Genomic DNA, 17,938 nt, shown 5'->3' with positions numbered 1-17,938 from the left:
GTGAGGAATTTTCGAGTGACCCTTCTTCGCTGTCCGATGGACACCATTTGCGGCGGAGAATATTCCTGAATTGGTGTCTTTACGAATATTTCGTGTATTCTTTGGAACTCGAGAGAATTCAGAGGGAACTGTAAGTATCAGTTGGATGATTGTTTGTATTAATTTCATAGGAGCTTGTTTCTTGGGTTTGATTTGTTGATAGTGTTCGTGGTTGTATTAAGTGAATAATTTTCCGTTGAACGCTTGTCAGTTGAACGAACAACGATCACGGATTTATTGCATTCCTTTTAGTCGGGATCCTAAGCGGACTGGATGGCGTGTCGAAAGCGAGAGCTCGAGGCAGCGAGAGAGGGAGGGGGTGAGAAATAAAAATGTAGGAACGTGGGGGAAAAAAGACGATGTATCGCCCGAGGGTCCGATGTATGACGAAATGCATCTCGGGTACACGACATTTAGGGACGCGGAGGCGTTGCATTGTTGTCCATAGGGGTGTAGGATTATATGGGGTGGCCTCTCCCGTACTGGGATCCTCGTGACTTGCTACAGATCCGTCACATGATCGATAGTCTTTTGTCGTACGTCGAAAGAGAAACGCGTCTACTCGTGCTCCGTAGTCGGATAAGTCTGCTGACTTCAATTCTGCTGTGAATTTTTGTGGAAATAGAAATTTCTAGGTGCTAGAGGAACGTTGGGAAAATAAAATGCTGATCGTGTTGCAGTAGCTAAGAAATATTGGAAAACTGTGATGGTCATCTGGGAGTTGCCAAGAAACATTACAAGAATGAAGACTAGGTTACTCGATGATAGTTAATGGAACACTGAAAAATTGGTCGTGTGGCTGTAGCTAAGGAACATTGCAAAAATGATACGCTGGTCGTGTAGCAGTAGCTAAGAAACATTGCAAAATTGTGATCATCTGGCAATTGCCAAGAAACATTACAATGAAGCCTAGGTCACTCGATGATAACCAAAGAACATTGCAAACATGAAATGCTAGTGAGCAGTAGCTAAGAAACATTGCAAAACTGAAATGCTGGTTGTGTAGCAGTAACTAAGAAATATCGCAAAGCTCCTGTGATGATTATCTGGCAATTACCAAGAAGCATTACAAGAATGCAGCGTAGGCCACTCGATGATAGTCAAGAAACATTGCAAAACTGAAATGCTGGTCGTGTAGCAGTAGCTAAGAAACATTGCAAAGCTCCTGTGACGATTATCTAGCAATTGCCAAGGAACATTACAAGAATGCAGCGTAAGTCACTCGGTGATAGTCAAGAGACATTGCAAATATGCAGCTGTGCTCTTCTAGCCATAGCCCAGAAACATTGCAAAAATGCAGTGGGAGTTGTTCAAGTGTTAAGACAAAGTATTCCCCTCTTTCTCCGACGGTAGCGATCCCCGTTCCGCTCGCGCGACCCTCGAACAGCCCCCAAGCATCGCGCAACCCCCCCGGTGTCCCTCGGCGCTAAACGCAACTACACGAGGGACCTTTCTGCCGTCTTTGTTTTCCCTTTCTTCCCAGTGTCGTTTTGCAGTCTCGCGCGGGGAGTTCGTTGAACGACGGAAGCAGGAAGGACCCGGCCCGAGGAGACGAAAAGAAAGAGAGGCCGCCAGGGAGAGAAGACGAGGAAACGGGGACGAGACGGGGATGTCTTAACCCCGGGACCACCTTGGACGAAAGGAGCGAGCTCGTTATCGGTGTACCGTGGAACCGCAGCCAGGAAACGATCAGAGGGACCCGGTAATTACAGGCCAGAGCGCGAATCCTCCTTTTTCCTTCGTGGAAATTGCGGCAGCACGCCCGTTTCCCGAGGAAAACACCACGACCGAGGCGGAGACCTTCGACCTTCCATCTCAAAGAACCGACGCGAAGCATCGGACTTCAATCGAAGTCCACGGATCTCGAGTACTATGAGTTCCCCGCGTGTCACGTCTGCATCTACGAACAGATGCCAGTGGTACTTCCTAATCCTACGAGACTGGGACCGAGGAATTTTAAGTTGAAGTGAGTGTGAAGTTCTCCGATAGAAACAAGTGTCATCGACGAGTGATTCTCTATCAGTTCAGTTCACCATGATCGATCTCTCGCGTGGAGAAAGTGAAATTCCGTGTTGCTCTTGAGAGTTATTCCAATATGACTGCCACGGGAACGAACAGCGACGCCGATCGCGTCGATAGAGGACCACACGTGTTCTTGTGACAGTGTCTCTTAGTGATCAACTGCGAAACACTAAACTCTCACATCGACGATCCTTCAGAGCCTACGATCATAATCTCGAGACTCGTTCCTCCGAAAAATCGTGCTCGAATTACATCGGCCGTCTGGTAAAAGAAATTCCGGTTCCCATTCAGAAGGTTCTTCCGGCCGAGAGACATTCCTCCGCGATTCTTCCGATCCTGCGGCAACAGGAAGACCCCCCCGAAGAGAGGGGACGAGCAGGCGGTGGGTGGCGCGTGTAGGAGGGTTTAGGTGGTTGAAAAGAGCGAAGGGGGATACCCGCACACACACGCGCCCGCCGGCGCACAGGGACACACACCTACACAGGGGGTGTTGTCATCGGGTAGTCGCGATCAGCAGGAGCAGCATCAGGATATTCGTGGAAGAGGGTGCAGCAGGAGAGAGAGATTTTTCCCCACCGCTTGGAAAAACCGAACCCCCACCCGGCACACCACCACCACGGGCCGGCACGGGCAGGCGGCGCGGCGGCGGCGGCGGTGGCGGCGGCGTGGAAGCGAGAGAGAGATCGCCCCACCGGAGGGGTAGGTTACCCAGGGTGGTCTCGGTGGTGGCTGGGGGCGGCAGCCTCAAAAATACACCGCAACCACACCGCGCGGCTCCACCGCAGAAGCCGCCATCTTCCACCGCCGAACCGAAACGAGACCGCGCGAGTTAAACACCCTATCCTACTTCCCCGTGGAAGTTGCCGCCTGCCGCCTGCCGCCCGAGCCAGCGACCGCGAAGAAGTATCCTTCATCCGCTGACGCACGGGGTCCGATCTCTCCGAAGACTGTCCGATTCGCAACGGAATTATTCGATCCGGATTCTTTCTCGGAGATTTCTTGCGTTGCTCTTGCTGGCTGACGCGTGGATATTGGGAGAGACGTGAGACTTGGCTCTAAAGGATCAGTGGATTGTTGACTTGCTAAGGATGTTTCGGGGATTCCTTGGACACGTGATTTTTGTTTTGTGATTCAGTGTCAGTGGATGTATTTGACGGTTGTTTCGGTGATCGGGTTTGGACTGGGTTGTGACACATGTGACGCTTGGGAGACTTTGTAGCTTGGGATGAGGCTGACGAAGTGGTAATGAGAGGATAGAGGTTTGAATCGGTTGGAGTTGTTCTTTGGAACATCGCTGGAGTAGCTACAAGTGACAGCTATAAGATATATTAAGACGCTTGGAGTTCTCTGTTCAGTGAAAATTGGAAGCGTGATTGGTGAACTGTCAGTGATCACCGGGAGTTCCGAGGGTAAGGCGCAGTGTGGGATGCGTCGACGTGGAGTTTGTGCCGCCGATGATCAAGGATCCAGCGTTCGCACCTGTTAGACGGTCCCCGAGGAGTGTCAGTGTGATTAACAGCGGATCGAAAGGGGTGCGAGTGAAACCGCGCGAAATCGTATCTGGTTGCTGGTCGTCGAGCGAGGGGACAGTCGAAGATCGACCGTGGACCGCTGGCAGTGTGGGGCAGGTCTCGATCAAAAGAAAAGAAGAAGCGAGGGTCGGGGGCCGTTCGATTCCAATAAAACGAATTTTCCCCGCGACTTGGCAATCGAGGACGGTACGAAGGATTTGCAAACGGATGCTACCCTCCCACGACCACGGTCGCGGGATAATGAAATAAGGATCAAAGGGTCCTGGGCCACGCGGGGCCGACGAAGCGCAGCGTGAAGTCGCGCGTGCCGCGCGTCTCTCTCGACTCGTGGCTCTGATCGAGGGAACGCGTCGCAATCGCGCGATGCGTGTGCCCTGTCGGCTTAATTAACTGCCACGGAAAGGCTTCGAGCCCGCGAGCGGATCAGAGGGTTTATATTCAGATACTTGCGCAACCGACGAATTCTCGCGAGAGCCGTTCCGCGAGTTTAGTGAAGGACACCCGATGGATCGAGGGACCTTAGGGTTCGTTTGAGTCTCATTTCGTTCTGGTATTCGTTGGTTCAGAGAGGAAGAGGAAGCCTTGGGAAAAGATTGAGTCGACTGACAGGAAACTTGTCGGCGAGGAGGAAATCACGGAGAAGGGGACCGATGATCCTGTGCTCATGACGAATCCTTTACGAGATGCGCGCCCCGAGGATCGGCCTCCAGGCTTAGACTATCCGGACCCGAGACTGGTGGCTAGGAACGGCCACCAGCCGCATCAGGGGAACTCGGTGCATCAGATCGGTGGGCCGAGGATCAGGAGGACGAGGGCGTCGTCCTTGAGGAGAAGGATGCACCTGGCCAACGAGGTCCCGCCGCAAGGATCCGCCGCAGGAAACAATTTGTCCGACTATGCCCTCACCGCGGATCTGCTCGCCGAAAGGACTTTGGACGGCTTGTTCGCTGAGCATCCTGGTGAACTGGTGCGAACAGGTGAGAGGAACTGTACTCTTCGATGTTGATTGAATTGAATTATATGAATCAATCTGAATGTCGTATGAAAGAATCTTTATTGACTAGTGAACGAGTTAAACGAGTCTAGTTTTGTTAGTCATCGGAGATTATATATTGTACACGACTGTTTTGTTTGTAAGTTAAAGGGACCTTTACATGACAGTTCTCAGTGTTCAATGTAGAGACAGGTTAAATCTAGGACTACCGATCATTGACAGTTCCACCCGCGATCTCTGTCTATAGGCTCCCCGCACGTGGTTTGCACGGTGCTACCAGCACACTGGAGGTCGAACAAGACGCTGCCGGTAGCGTTTAAGGTCGTGGCTCTGGGCGACGTCGGAGACGGGACTCTGGTGACGGTGCGTGCAGGGAACGACGAGAACTGCTGCGCGGAATTGAGGAATTCCACCGCGGTGATGAAGAACCAGGTCGCGAAATTCAACGACCTCAGGTTCGTCGGCAGAAGCGGTCGAGGTGAGAGGTTTTCATCTATATACACGGTGTTCGAATTCTATAGAAAGTACCATTGCGTTTCACATGTAGAAAGATTCCTCACTCGATCGTAATTTATGTCCTCTCATCGTCCACTTTCTAAAATACTCAGCAATCACGAAACGAAGCAATCTCTTCCACCCTCTTAACGTTTCATCCCCGGAACACCCCATTAGCATCGGGTGAAACAACCGCGACCGGGTTCGCCCTACAACGATCGGCTGGGAGAAGAAGAAAAATGCCGCGAGCACACGCGTACGGCCGATCCAAGAAAGCTTTCCAGGTCGGCGGGCGCGTTAAATCATTCAGGGGTCGGTACATTAAGTCGGTGGGCCGACTGATGGCCTCGTTTCTCGTCGGACGGGTAGCCGAGCCGTGGCCCCGGCCACCTGGCCCCCTCGTTTCATCCTCATTTTTAATTCACCCGGCAAATACCGTGACTCGATATCTCGGCCGGCCGTCGCGGAGATTTTTTAATTCCCGCCTCTCCGCGTTTCAATAATTCAGCGTTCCTTGAGTCGCGAGGCGAGGAGGAGCGTTCCCGCTCGAGGATAAAGACGACACCGGCGAAAGAAAAATCAACGGGGCAGAGGGCGGCGGGGAGAGAAAGTTCGTAGGTCGCTGAATAATGCGCGCCAATAATCGCCGCCATTACAGCCGCTTAATGCAAACGTTCGTCGCAGGACGAGTTTCCCGCTTGCGGAAGAAAGAACAAAGTCCTCTCCCTTTTCTTTTCGTCCCCCTCGCTCCTCCGCGCCGTCTTTCTCGCCTGTCCCTTTCCATCCTCCCCTTCTTTCTCCGGCCGTCTTCCCTCCGCCGGCCGAGAGGGCGGCGAGGATCGGGGAAGATACGAGTAACGAGGCGTCCTTTAATTCCTTTAATTCGACCGAGTTGCAGCGACGCGACGTCCACCCTCCCGCGCCTCGCGAGACTTTCAAGAGAGCAGTCACGAACGCGGTAGTAAGGTTAACGAGGGGCGGCCTGGTCGGACTTGTTTATGGCAAATTGGAAAAGGAAATTGCGGGGTACGCGATATCGACGATCTTCCTTCGACACCCACTACTACTCCCCCTCCTGCCGGATTCCGAGGGGTGTCGACCGTTAAACGTCGGCGGTTTAAATGCCAGCGTTTTTCCTCGGCCACCCTTGTCAAGCCCCGCGGAAGCACGCAAATTTGCAAATATCTCAGTTCTCTTCGACTCCTTTTTCAGCTACTTTTCTTTGTACCACTGGTTTCCTCGCTCTGGCAATCTTCGTGAGTGTCTCGCAACGTCTTCGGGGTGATCGAGTGCACTTTGTAGGATTTTCATTAGTTAACGCATCGATTGTCGTGGGAGTATTCAGGCTTTGTTGCTTGTTCTTTTATAAAGAAGATACGTAGAGAATTCATTTGTCACAGTCCGTGTTTTATTATCTACTTACTGAATATTTTTATTCTGTCTTCTTGTCTCAATTGTTCGATTCGGTAGCTCCGATGGCGTGCCGGCGAACGTGTTAAGGGTGTGTTCCGTTGTTCCACTGTGGAAATCACTGATTTTTCTACTTGGAAGTGTTCGAAACGCGGCACCGACGCGATCCGTTCGCAGAATACACGCGCACGCTGGAAATATTTCCGGCAGATTGGAATATCGGCGTTTTCCCGGACACGCGGAAAACAATCTTGCATGATCCGTCACCCTCATAGAGGTTCTAGAGGCAAATCGTTGCGTACGGCTGGTAGTTAGGGGCTGCCCGTAATACAGTAATGAGGGCTTACTGCCATGGAAACCAAAGCCGCTTACAGCCAACCACTCTACTCCCATCCACCCACATTCACCTCCCTTCCACCCATCTCGTGGCCACCCCGCGACCCCTCCCGGCCCCGCGCGCCGCCCGAAAACGCTCGCCGTTCTATTCCGTGATTCCCTATATATCCGTGATATCCTCCTGATTCGACGAATTTCGCGAAAAACTTGGCTGAAAACCGTTCGACGGTCTTGATCGCTTCGAGACGGGGTGCACGGTTTGCTAGGGGACGCGGACGGAACGGGGTTGAAGGGGCGACGAGGGATAATTAGCTGAGTTTTCCTCTTTTTTCGATTATTTCATTTGAGTCGAGAATTCAATTTCGAAACAGAATTTTGGGACAAATCAGCGTACAGAAGGCAATCTCTCGTGAATTTTGTGCTATGAGGATGATTAAAGAATCTTTATGAAATTCGTATCAGTAGAATTATAATTAATAGATTAATAAGTCTAATTAACGCTCATATTTATCACAAACTCCCAAATTAATAGATTTAATCGCGATCTTAGAGTAAGCAGACCTTCAACCCTTAAATTTCCGAATTTATCAACGCAATCTCCCAAAGATTCCTCTCTAACCAACTAATACAAACTCCATTTACGTTCTTCAATTAAACACAGCAAATTAGATACAAGATAAAGAGAAACTCTGGTTGCGAAGGCTTCTTCGAAGGTGCGTTCACGTTTCGCAGCTCGAAATTCACGGGGAAAAAAAGTGTTCGGAGCCGTCGACCGTCAAACGCGCAGCTCACGCGATCCAGTGACCGGTGCCGATCACCGATAACACGGCGGGGGACGGATGTCGGGCAATCGTTATCATCTACGGAGGCGGGCAAACAGATTTGCTAAATAAATCGAAAATTTATGATGTTTGCCGGCGAGTCACGTCGCGTATCGCGCGCATAATGCCACGAGGAGAACGGGTCCGATCGCCTGCGTCCGGTCGCTTCATATACGGATTCCCGTGTACATTTTTCCCCGTTTTTTCGCCTCCGTTATTTTGCACGCGGCCCGCGCGCACTGACCATTTTGGGGCAAATATTTGTTCCGTGCTCGCTCGCGGGCTCCGCCATGCCAATTTAATATCGCGAATGCGGATGAGGAATGATTTTAGCCGAGATGAGCGGTGAGCGTCGCTCGAAAAATTGAAATGAGCCGTTCTACCTGGCTACCGTTGCGCCGCTCATATCCAACACCTTTTAATCGGCCGACAGTGGAACGGATAAACGGGGACAGTCGGTGTTCATCGATTACCGTTCACGTACAACTCGATGTACCTATTTTCTCTTGATTTTGCGGTCAACGTTCGATGACTGCAACTGTACCTTAGTTCTTTTTGGAGTTAGTAGATGGTAAGCAGTGTTTTTCGGGAAGATTTGTAAAAGAGGATTAATTAATCCTTGATTTAGTGATAGGGATAAGGAAGGATGACATGAGGAAGTTTCTAAGATCGAAGACTGTTTCGTTGAAAATTGGTTCATTTAGTAATTAATATCCTATATCTGACGCACTCGAATAATAAAATCAACGTTTAGCAATTTTCAATATTTCCTACGAAGGTTCATCGACAAGCAGCAGAGACCCCAAAACCATAACCCCTAAATCCACTCGCATTAGAATTCAACGAACACTTCATTACCCTAATCAATCAAACCAAATCAGTTCCACCCCAAAACATTCTTATCCTAATCCACCTTATCAAACCACTTACTCAATATCGCCACAGAACTTAACGTTCATACTTTCACCTACTCACCCCGACGTAGACCACGAACACGAAATTCCTCTCGAAAACGAGGAAGCCTAAAAGTCGGCCGAAGGTGTCATTCTCCTCGCTGCGGAACATCGAGAGCGGATTGCTCTGCGCGAACGGTTCCCAGAGAAATCATCAGCCGTGTCCGAGCTTCCAGCGGCGGAAAAGTCGCTCGACGAGGTAGCTGCTAGTCGCGAAACAAAAGGGCGGTCTTCGGGCGCTCGGGGCATGGGTCGGCGGCGCGGAGGGCGGAGAGGGTGAATATTATCATAGCGGCGCAGAGGCGTATATCACTCGGCCACCCCTTTCGTTCCCCGACAGGGATTAGCGTCAAGCGATCCGACTGCCTAGGAGTCACGAGGCAGCGGCGAGACGCGGAGCGCGTTCGCGCGCGCCGATATGTAGGTTCCGGGCTGCGCTGCGAGTGCCGGCGCGGCCACCGGCCAGCGACGGGCGTAAAAACGACGGACATAAATACCGGGGTTACCTGTGTTTTATGACGCGAAGCACCCCGGAGGCATAGGCGCGCAGGAGAGCGCGAGAATCCGAGGCAAAGCTCGAGCTATCGACAGCCAGATCCTGACCGATGTCCTCGCGCAATGGATTCCGCGTCTCGCCCGCCGACCTCGGCCGACCCCGCCTCGCCCCGCGACCCTCGGCAACCCTCCGAAACGAACGGCGCTTTAGATCGTGATTCACGCGATTTCCTTCCATTCCTTCTGCCCGCCCGATCTCTCGATCTTCCGGATTGTTTACTGATTCCAGAGGATTGACGGTGATTTTTGCGCTGGGCCGAGTCGCGCGGGTTTCCGACGGATTTTTCTTTAATGCAGTTGAGATTGTTGGAGTTGAGCGGGGTGTAGGATTTTAGATTGGAGGTTTCGGTGTCTGGTTTTAACCTCTTGCGCTGGAAAGACGCATGTCGAGACGTTTGTTTCAAAATGGTCAACGATGTCTTTTACACATTGATTATCTTGTTGCATTACGCATATTAGATTGTTTCGAAATGTATCACTCTGTACAGAATGATTAACACGAAATTAATGTCCACATCTGAGTAAAGTAGGTAAAAACGAAATTCATCGCGTGAGACTATGTCAAATCTCTAAATTCATTTCCAGCGCAAGTGGTTAATGAGGCGTTGGAGTTTAGAATGCGATTCCTGTATGGTGTCTTGCGGGTTTTAAATTTCAGAATGATCTGTGAGGATGAGAGGGTTGTGTAGTTTATGTTTCTTTTTGGTGGAGGTTAGAGGTTATTGTGTCTTGAGGATGTTATTTTCCTGCATTGTTGTTGTTTTAGATAGAATTGATGTTTGAAGGAATCTATGAGAGTGAAATGATGTTACAACACGAGTTCAAAGGCGTTTTAGACGAAACTTGAATGTAGATGTTGAAAGTATTCATTCATTCGCTACAAACATTCGACTCGTTCATAGACCCCGCGTCTTCAATCCCCTCGGTTCACCGGCAGCGCTCAGAATCTCGGCTCGAAATGATTTAATAAGTCGTAAAGGCGGGCCGACGTTGAAGAGGGTCGTCGCTCTTTTTCATGGACCTCTAAAACGCACACCGAGGCCTGCCGGTTGCGGAACAGCTGTTGCGATCCTCGAAATTCCGCGCCGATCGTGCGTGACTTACGCGAAACTACTGCGCCCTACCCTTTAATTAATTGCTGCGTGCGAAGACTGCACCCCAGCGGCGAATCAATTTCCCGACGCCGCTCGCTAAGAAACCCTTGCGTGCTGTCTAATTACTACCAAAACCATCCCAATTTTTCACATCTAAACCAAACACGAACTTCCAACAATTCTGAATCCACTCCTCAAACATCCACAGTAACAATCAATAAAAATCAACCCAGGTCAACCCTCATAAACATCAAACAACCCCCAAACATCATTGCACCAACAACAAAAAAACAAACAAAGAAAACCATTCATATCCTCAAAAACAATCGATAAAAATCAACCCGAATCAACCCTCATGAACACAAAGCAACCCCCAAACATTATCACACTATCAAAAAAACATAAACAAAGAAAACCATCCTCATCCTCATTCCGTCTAACTCAACACGCAAACCAACACCCCACGTACACCCGAAAAATTCCAAAAACCCTCCTTAAATAACTCTCCAAAGTTACCACGCTAATAACGAAACATCCAACCGAAGGAAGGCAACATCCGGTACCTACGTCGTCTCGCAAGGAACAGCTTCGGAAACTCCGGATACGTCCGTTGAAATCCGGCTCGGTGCGGATTTCGCCGACCACCTCGGCGACGTTTTTTCCCAATTAAAAATTAAAAAGTCTGGCCCTCTTTCGAGCAAAGGATCACCGCGTGGCCTGGCGGCGAGCGGGGTCGCGCGGCTAGACGAGCGTGGAGGGGAGAACAGCCGGAGCCGGTTCTACGGCGGATGACTGCGCCGAGATTTTCTACCGATTAAACATTATTTTTCGTGCTGGCCTCCTACGGTCGTCCTACGCGCACCCCGCCGCCCATCCTACGTCCTCCTCCTCCGCCCGCCCCCACCGGCCGCCTCCCTGTTTCTTTTTACATATGCTAATTCCACGCTCTCCACGTTTTTCCTGGCCCTTTTCAACTGCGCTCTCGTATGCGACGCTCCGATGAATCCTGCCGGCCGACGCCGACGCCCACGCGTCTCCCTCGCCTGGAAGATTCCTCTCCGTCCGATGTTCCCGTTGCCATCGGATTCTACCTGGACACGCTGATCGGGCGTTTCACCTGTAACGCGATCGGTTCTTCGTCTGGAATTGTTCTTGCACGGATTAACCGGGACGCTGCACGACTGGCACTTTCGGTTTGATGGCGGACTTCGGATTGAGGAATTGATTCTGACGATTGAGCTTTGGGCGAGATGTTTTGAACACGTGAATCGATGGGGTTGGGATTTGGTTGGGATGTAGGTTTTTGAGTCATTTGGAGCTGAGGAACTTGCAAGAGTTGAGGATATGTAGGATAGATGTCAGTGAACATGTTTTGGAGTTTTCATGGAGAAATCGAGGTTATCTTGGATTTTAGATGTGGGAGTAGATATTATTTTTTACCGTATTCTAGAGGGCATCGAGAGGAATGCGATATATGTTGAATGATACTTTTAGTGACATATTACTCGAGTAGCGGAGATGTGAAATATTTAGCTTCTCGGCGTAGTTAACTTTAAGACAGTGTAAACATGATTTGTCGAAGAGATTACTGAATGTAAACTCTTTTGTTTTCGAATGTAGGATCTCTAGTATGTATATTAACCCCTTCAACTACAACGTCGTGTCAGACTAGAGACGAAAATTTCAAACTGAATTCGAGAAATCGAAGTGTTATTGATATTTTCTCAATATAAATGAAATACTCTTCTGTTATTAATGATAACCTTTGAAGTAAACGTAGGCATAGAAGAAGCAAATTGTGCTTATTCTTAATAAATTATTAACGATAATTGCATCGATCATAGCTGAATAGATCGTAGGGCAAGAGGTTAATATTTCTGGTATGTTATTGTCGATAGATATGTTGTTTCTTTAAGGAATTGGACAAAGAGGACGCGGTTCCTTTTTGATGTTTCCGTTGGGAAATCGTATTTCTGAGATTTCGTGACTGATCGAAGGTTGCAAGAGGAACAGCGTAATGCTCGCGCGTTTATAGGCTGGCGATAGTCCGTGGCCATTTGCACGACAACGATTTGCACACCGCGAGAAGACACGAGAGCCGCTCGCGTACACCCTAAGTTTGCCCAGGGATCATGCAGTGTTAAAAACTCCTCTGTTTGCCGGCGAGGCGAGCTGCGAGGGTGGCTTGGATCGTTATTTCAGAGTGTTTGTCGTGTTTTAAGATTCTGACGTTTTGACTGGCCGAATCGCGGCGGAACGGAGCGAGGCGCGCAACTTGGATCGACGGTCGAGCTGGATCGCTTCCCGTCGGCCGGAAGTCACCTCGCTGCCGTCGTACTTTGAATGTTTTATACTCAACAGAGTCAACCATTAATTTGTTTACTTTCTCAAGCTGTAATAGAACAAATGCGGAGGTATAGAAAATATAAACTTCTTTAGTGTATTTGGAACTCGTATTTGAAGCCGGTAATTGCTTGGAGAACGTTAGGTCTTAGTTATCGATGGATTATTAACCCTTAGCACTTCAGGTTGTTTTTATAGTAATCATTTTAATAATTTTTATAGTATTCCTAGCGAAAATGAGAAATATAACATTTCTACGATTTTTCATTTTCCTTCTTAGTAGAAAATTCGGATGTGTGGAGAATCTAATAATTTTAGGGTAGTTTCTTTAAGATTCATCAAAATATTTAATATTATAACTGGTGCAATATTAGAGCCTACAGAGTTCAGGGTTGACATTAAAGCTAACAGAATCAACCATTAATTTGTTTACTTTCTCAAGCTGTAATAGAACAAATGCGGAAGTATAGAAAATTTAAACTTTTTTAGTGTATTTGGAAAACGTATTTGCAGCCGTTAATTGCTTAGAGAACTTTGGATCTTAGTTATCGACAGAATATTAACACTAAAACTACCAAACTAGCCAAAACGACTCATTCCTGACTTTATTTTGCAGTTATTAGAAATATAACGAAGGGTTCTCTGGGAAATTATTAAAGAAACTGATTCGGCAATACTGACTGAATTACAAATCAATTAATCTCTCGATGGATACACTCTTGAAGTCGATAGATGAATTTCAAAAAGTTAGTTTAACTGCTCGGTAGCTTCACTATAAATACCAGAACTAGCATTTAATACGATTAACATGTAATCCCTATAAAAATTGTAACAATAGAGTATCTCCTTTTTCTTCAAACATTCATTATAATATTTACACATAACTACTTATTTCCAGGATCACTTCGAACATTCAATACTCTTAAGATACTAATAATTACAAATCGAGGTCAATCAGTTTGACTTTCTAATGTTAATATGATAATTCTTCGTTTCAAAGCAAATACGTAGAAACCACGAGTAAAATCAATTTTCCATAAGTCACAGCTTTTTGCTAGATTAATTTCAAGGCGACGAGAGAGACGTTGCAAACTTAATGTCTCCCATTCAGAACATTCAATAAAGAGGGTACCAGCGAGTCGTTTTGAAAATTCGCAAATCATTTGAGAAATTACAGGAGATACAGACCTAGCGCCGGGCACGGGGAACGAATAAATTTTCGGGCGCAGATTGATGCCTGGAAAGCCGCCGTTTAACACGCAACGAATTACGATTTCGGCGAGCGTAGGCAGGTGGAGGGCAACAGACCTCAAGGGGGAGGATCGTTCTTCCAGCGAGTTACACATAATGCCTCATAAACACCCTCAAAACGCCTGCTATCACCCTCGATTCGCGCCCGTACCGCCATCACGGATCTGACACCGCACCGGCAATAAACTTTGCCCTCGTTAGCCCTACGCGTTCGCCCTTCGAACCTCTCTGTCTCGTTTCCAGCATTTTCCCGCAATTTCGTGTCACACGTTCTTTTCAGCGGAACGCAAAAAAACAGCGCGCACATTAAACATTTTAAAATACTCTTCTGTCGCAGGATGAATAGATTGTCGCATTGATCATTGTTCTTAGTTTTCTTTATATGTTTGAATATTGAGTAAATTCTAGCTGAAACTTCCTTTGGAAGATTGAAGAATGTTAACTCTAGTTGTTGCAAGATAAATTGGTGCCTCCGTTTTTGGTGAAGTAACTTCAAAATCTGTTTTTTTAGTGACAAAGTGGAATCTATCTTTTATAGAGGAGCATCATTGTAAATACTGGAATAGTTGGCAAATAGTAAAAATATTTTAAAATTGCTCGGAGTATCGATCTTATTGGTATCTTCGATAGAATCTCGCTACGAATGAAGTGTAACTTTCTTCTTTCATTTAGGAATATTTTATATAAAGTTACGTTTCATGTAAAATATTACATTTTAAATATTCGAGCAAATAGTAGAAATGACTTGGTGTTGGAAGATGAACAAATTGCTCGGAGTGTTGATCTTATCGGTATCTTCGATAGAATCTCACTACGAATGAAGTGTAACGTTCTTCTTTTATTTAGAAATACTTTATATAAAATACATTTAAACTGATCTTTCTCTTTCGATAACCGTGAATATTTTATAATCAAGCCGCCGTGAAAGGCAAACGGAAACATTAGGCGACTATTAGAACTCGAAAGTGAAGCATTTTATCGCATAATTGAAGACATGTATTTTCTTCTCTTTTAAAATATTCTATTTTATTTTATATAGAATATTTCATCTAAACTGATCTTTCTCTTTCGATAACCGTGAATATTTTATAATCAAGCTACCGTGAAAGGCAAACGGAAATATTAGGGGACTATTAGAACTCGAAAGTGAAGCATTTTATCGCATAATTGAAGAGACGTGTTTTCTTCTCGTAAAATCTTCTTCCGTCCGAGCGGGTTCATAGAAATTCCTCGAAAGTTTCCAGCATCAATCCAGAAAGGTGCACGCGATAGAGCTCGTTCCGCTCGGCTGCGGCACGGTGTCGGTGCCGGAATATTTCGCTGGACGATGGCGGTAAGCCGGTTAAATGTCGTGGTTCACCGTAAAAACGCGGTCGTTTGCCGTCCAAGCCGCGCCACCATAAAATAAAACTACGCAAACCGCGTGCATATACGCACTCCGACCCCATTATAAGCCGTATAACTTCACGGCCGTAGCGCGAGAACGCGCCTAAGTGCCGGCTCTCGTTTTACCGTCGTCATTTTTCACCCGCGTTTCAAGAATTCTTTGACTCGCCGCCACGCGAAAAATCGATACGATCCATCCGCGAGCTGAAACCGCGGACCGCTTTACATGGAAACAGAAAACCGAACGATATCGTAAACCTCGGATCAGTTTTTTTATTCCTCGACGGCCAGTTCCGCGTGGAACTTTCGACTACTTTCGAACTTCCGACCGCACCTCCTCTTTATTCCTCATTTTCTCGAACCTACTAGCCTACTCTAGTATCACACACAAAACTATGTCCGACACATTGCTAAAACCAATTACACATCACTTCGATAGCAGATTTTACTTCTATATCTAACTAGAAGCACGCAATTAATCTTCGAAATCTCTATCAATACTTCTTCAACGCTCCCAAATGCCGATCCAACAATTCAGAAAAACAATTAGAAGCTCAATTATTAATTACGATAACCAAACCTTCCCAATTGCTTAGAAACAGTTATAACCATAAAACACAATCGTTAAATTAAAGTATCTAGTAATCTAAGTAATAAGAACTCTACCAAGAACTTACCAATAATTAATCCCAAAGATATTCGTATTCAATAATAACCATTATTATACTAAACCGTCAAAACTCTCGTTATCATATTAATTATCAAAGTATTTACCAAAAACCCCACGAATTCCACTTCTAAAAGTCAACCGCCGCTTCCAATCGTGGCCAGAAAATTTGCAGATCCGGAGGGAGCATTGAAATCGTTTCGCCCCGTCGATCAGGGAGCAGTGAGCATCTCGACGATCGTTCGGCAAAAATATCGCGAGGGATCGAGGCCGGCGGGACGAAAGGTGGAACGACGAAATCGCGCGTGACAAGCGGCTCGCGTATATTTCTACGCGGGCAGGGGCTGCGCCGCGCCGTTTAGCGTCCCCGACATTAACATATTCCGGCCGATCCAGGCCAAACATCGACGCGGCGGCGCCGCTCGTTCACCCCCTTACTTCCGGCACATTTGTGTTTTGTTTCCAGCGAGCGCACCCCGCGCGCATTGCCCTCCCGCCGCCGTTTCGCTCGCGCGAACAGTTGGCCGCGTTTTCTCGCGGGGGAAAGGGAGAAGACATTTAGTCGAAAGCGATTGCTGGGGCGGCCGTCGACGGGGGAGGGGGATGTTTGCCCGTGCAACACCCGAGGACTTTCTGTTTCTCTATTGATTCATCCCTCGAAACAAATTCCATTTGCGAAGAACCATCGTTCCCGGCGCGGAACGCCAGGAATCGCGAGGAATCGGCGGCGTTTATTTATACTGAAGAGATTTTCGGCTGGTCGTTGAAACCGGGGACGCAGGAAGAGATCTAATAGAAATTTGTGTAGTGTTCTCTTTTTTTTTGGATGTTTGTTAAACTTGAATCAGTTTTACGGGGCGTGGAGTAGATTATTCTATATTGAGGTTAAATCGTTTTATCGACGTTAAGTAATTTAATTCACTTCGATATAATTAATAGTGCTGTTTGTAGTTTCTTAAGGTAGTTCAGTATCTAGATTCAATGCAGAATGTGAATAGAATTCGAGATACAAATTGCTATCCATCACAGAGTGGGATACTTATGATCATCCAAGTCAAAATTTAAGACAAATGAGTTTATCAGTTATTTCACGTTTCATTATTTTAGACTAAATTAAAATAATTCAGTCTTAGAGCACTTTTATAATTATGGGCGCAATTAGTCTTCGTTAGCAGTTCCCTCGACCCCTCTGATTGCGATCCAACGTTCCGTCCATAGTTTTCGCCAAGCGAGCGTCTCAGCGGCCAGGGGCGGATTGATTCTGAATAATGGAGAGCCGCGAAACCGAGAAAACTCGGTTCGCCCGCCTTTATGGTTTCTAATATCGGAACCGGCCGCTAGAAAACGAGCTTCCACCCCGATGCGAAGCACCTGGCCTTTTCGTTTTACCACCGGGTGATAATTCCGAGCCGCGCACCATCCCACGTTCCTCTGACTTCTCGTTCTTTTTCCAGGGAAAAGTTTCACCCTGACTATCATGCTGCAGACGTCACCACCCCAGGTCGCCACCCTATCCAAGGCGATCAAGGTCACCGTCGACGGACCCAGGGAACCCAGGTCCAAGACAAGTGAGTGTCCAGTGTTTTACCAGCTGTAGGTAACTCGGGCTGTAACGAGCATCCCCTAATACTTTAATTAGCCCTCTATGGGTCCATGTAACTTTGAAGTCACGTATCAGTATATTGGCATCTTGTCGATCTATTTCATTTTGCACTCAAAGTGGCGAATAAAATGAAGTAATCGGTTAACCGCAATTAACGTCACTGTAACTTGAAAGTTACGAAATATATTCGTTTGATGAAATTATGGAAACTATTGAATACATTGCTAATTCGTGTGTATATGTGGATATTTATTAATTTTCTACTGCATAGATTTTGTTATAATCGCGAACAAAAATTCGGCTCATAGAGGGTTAATCCCAGTTAAATTCTGGGGGTGCAGGGAAATTGTGAAAAATTCTTATGAAATTTTCCATGACAGTTTCAATTGTATTCCGAGTAACTATAATAGTAGCCTAATTCAAACTTTAAATTAAAA

General features: G+C 47.1%; 1 protein-coding gene across 1 annotated transcript in view; it reads left to right on the top strand.

Moving 5' to 3' along the window:
* Positions 1-2,047: 2,047 nt before the first annotated feature.
* LOC116427001 (uncharacterized) overlaps positions 2,048-17,938 on the top strand; it is a 30,179-nt gene continuing 14,288 nt past the window's right edge. Inside the window, exons 1-3 of the mRNA XM_031976816.2 lie at positions 2,048-4,570; positions 4,835-5,065; positions 17,353-17,466. Of these exons, the coding sequence (XP_031832676.1) occupies positions 4,258-4,570; positions 4,835-5,065; positions 17,353-17,466 (658 nt within the window). The 5' untranslated portion in view covers positions 2,048-4,257. The remainder of the gene's footprint in view (positions 4,571-4,834; positions 5,066-17,352; positions 17,467-17,938) is intronic.

This window comes from Nomia melanderi, chromosome 14 (genome assembly GCF_051020985.1).
Source record: "Nomia melanderi isolate GNS246 chromosome 14, iyNomMela1, whole genome shotgun sequence".
In the NCBI taxonomy this organism is placed as follows: Eukaryota; Metazoa; Arthropoda; class Insecta; order Hymenoptera; family Halictidae; genus Nomia; species Nomia melanderi.
Note: the sequence above shows the minus strand (reverse complement) of the source record. Positions and strands in the feature narration are given on the sequence as shown.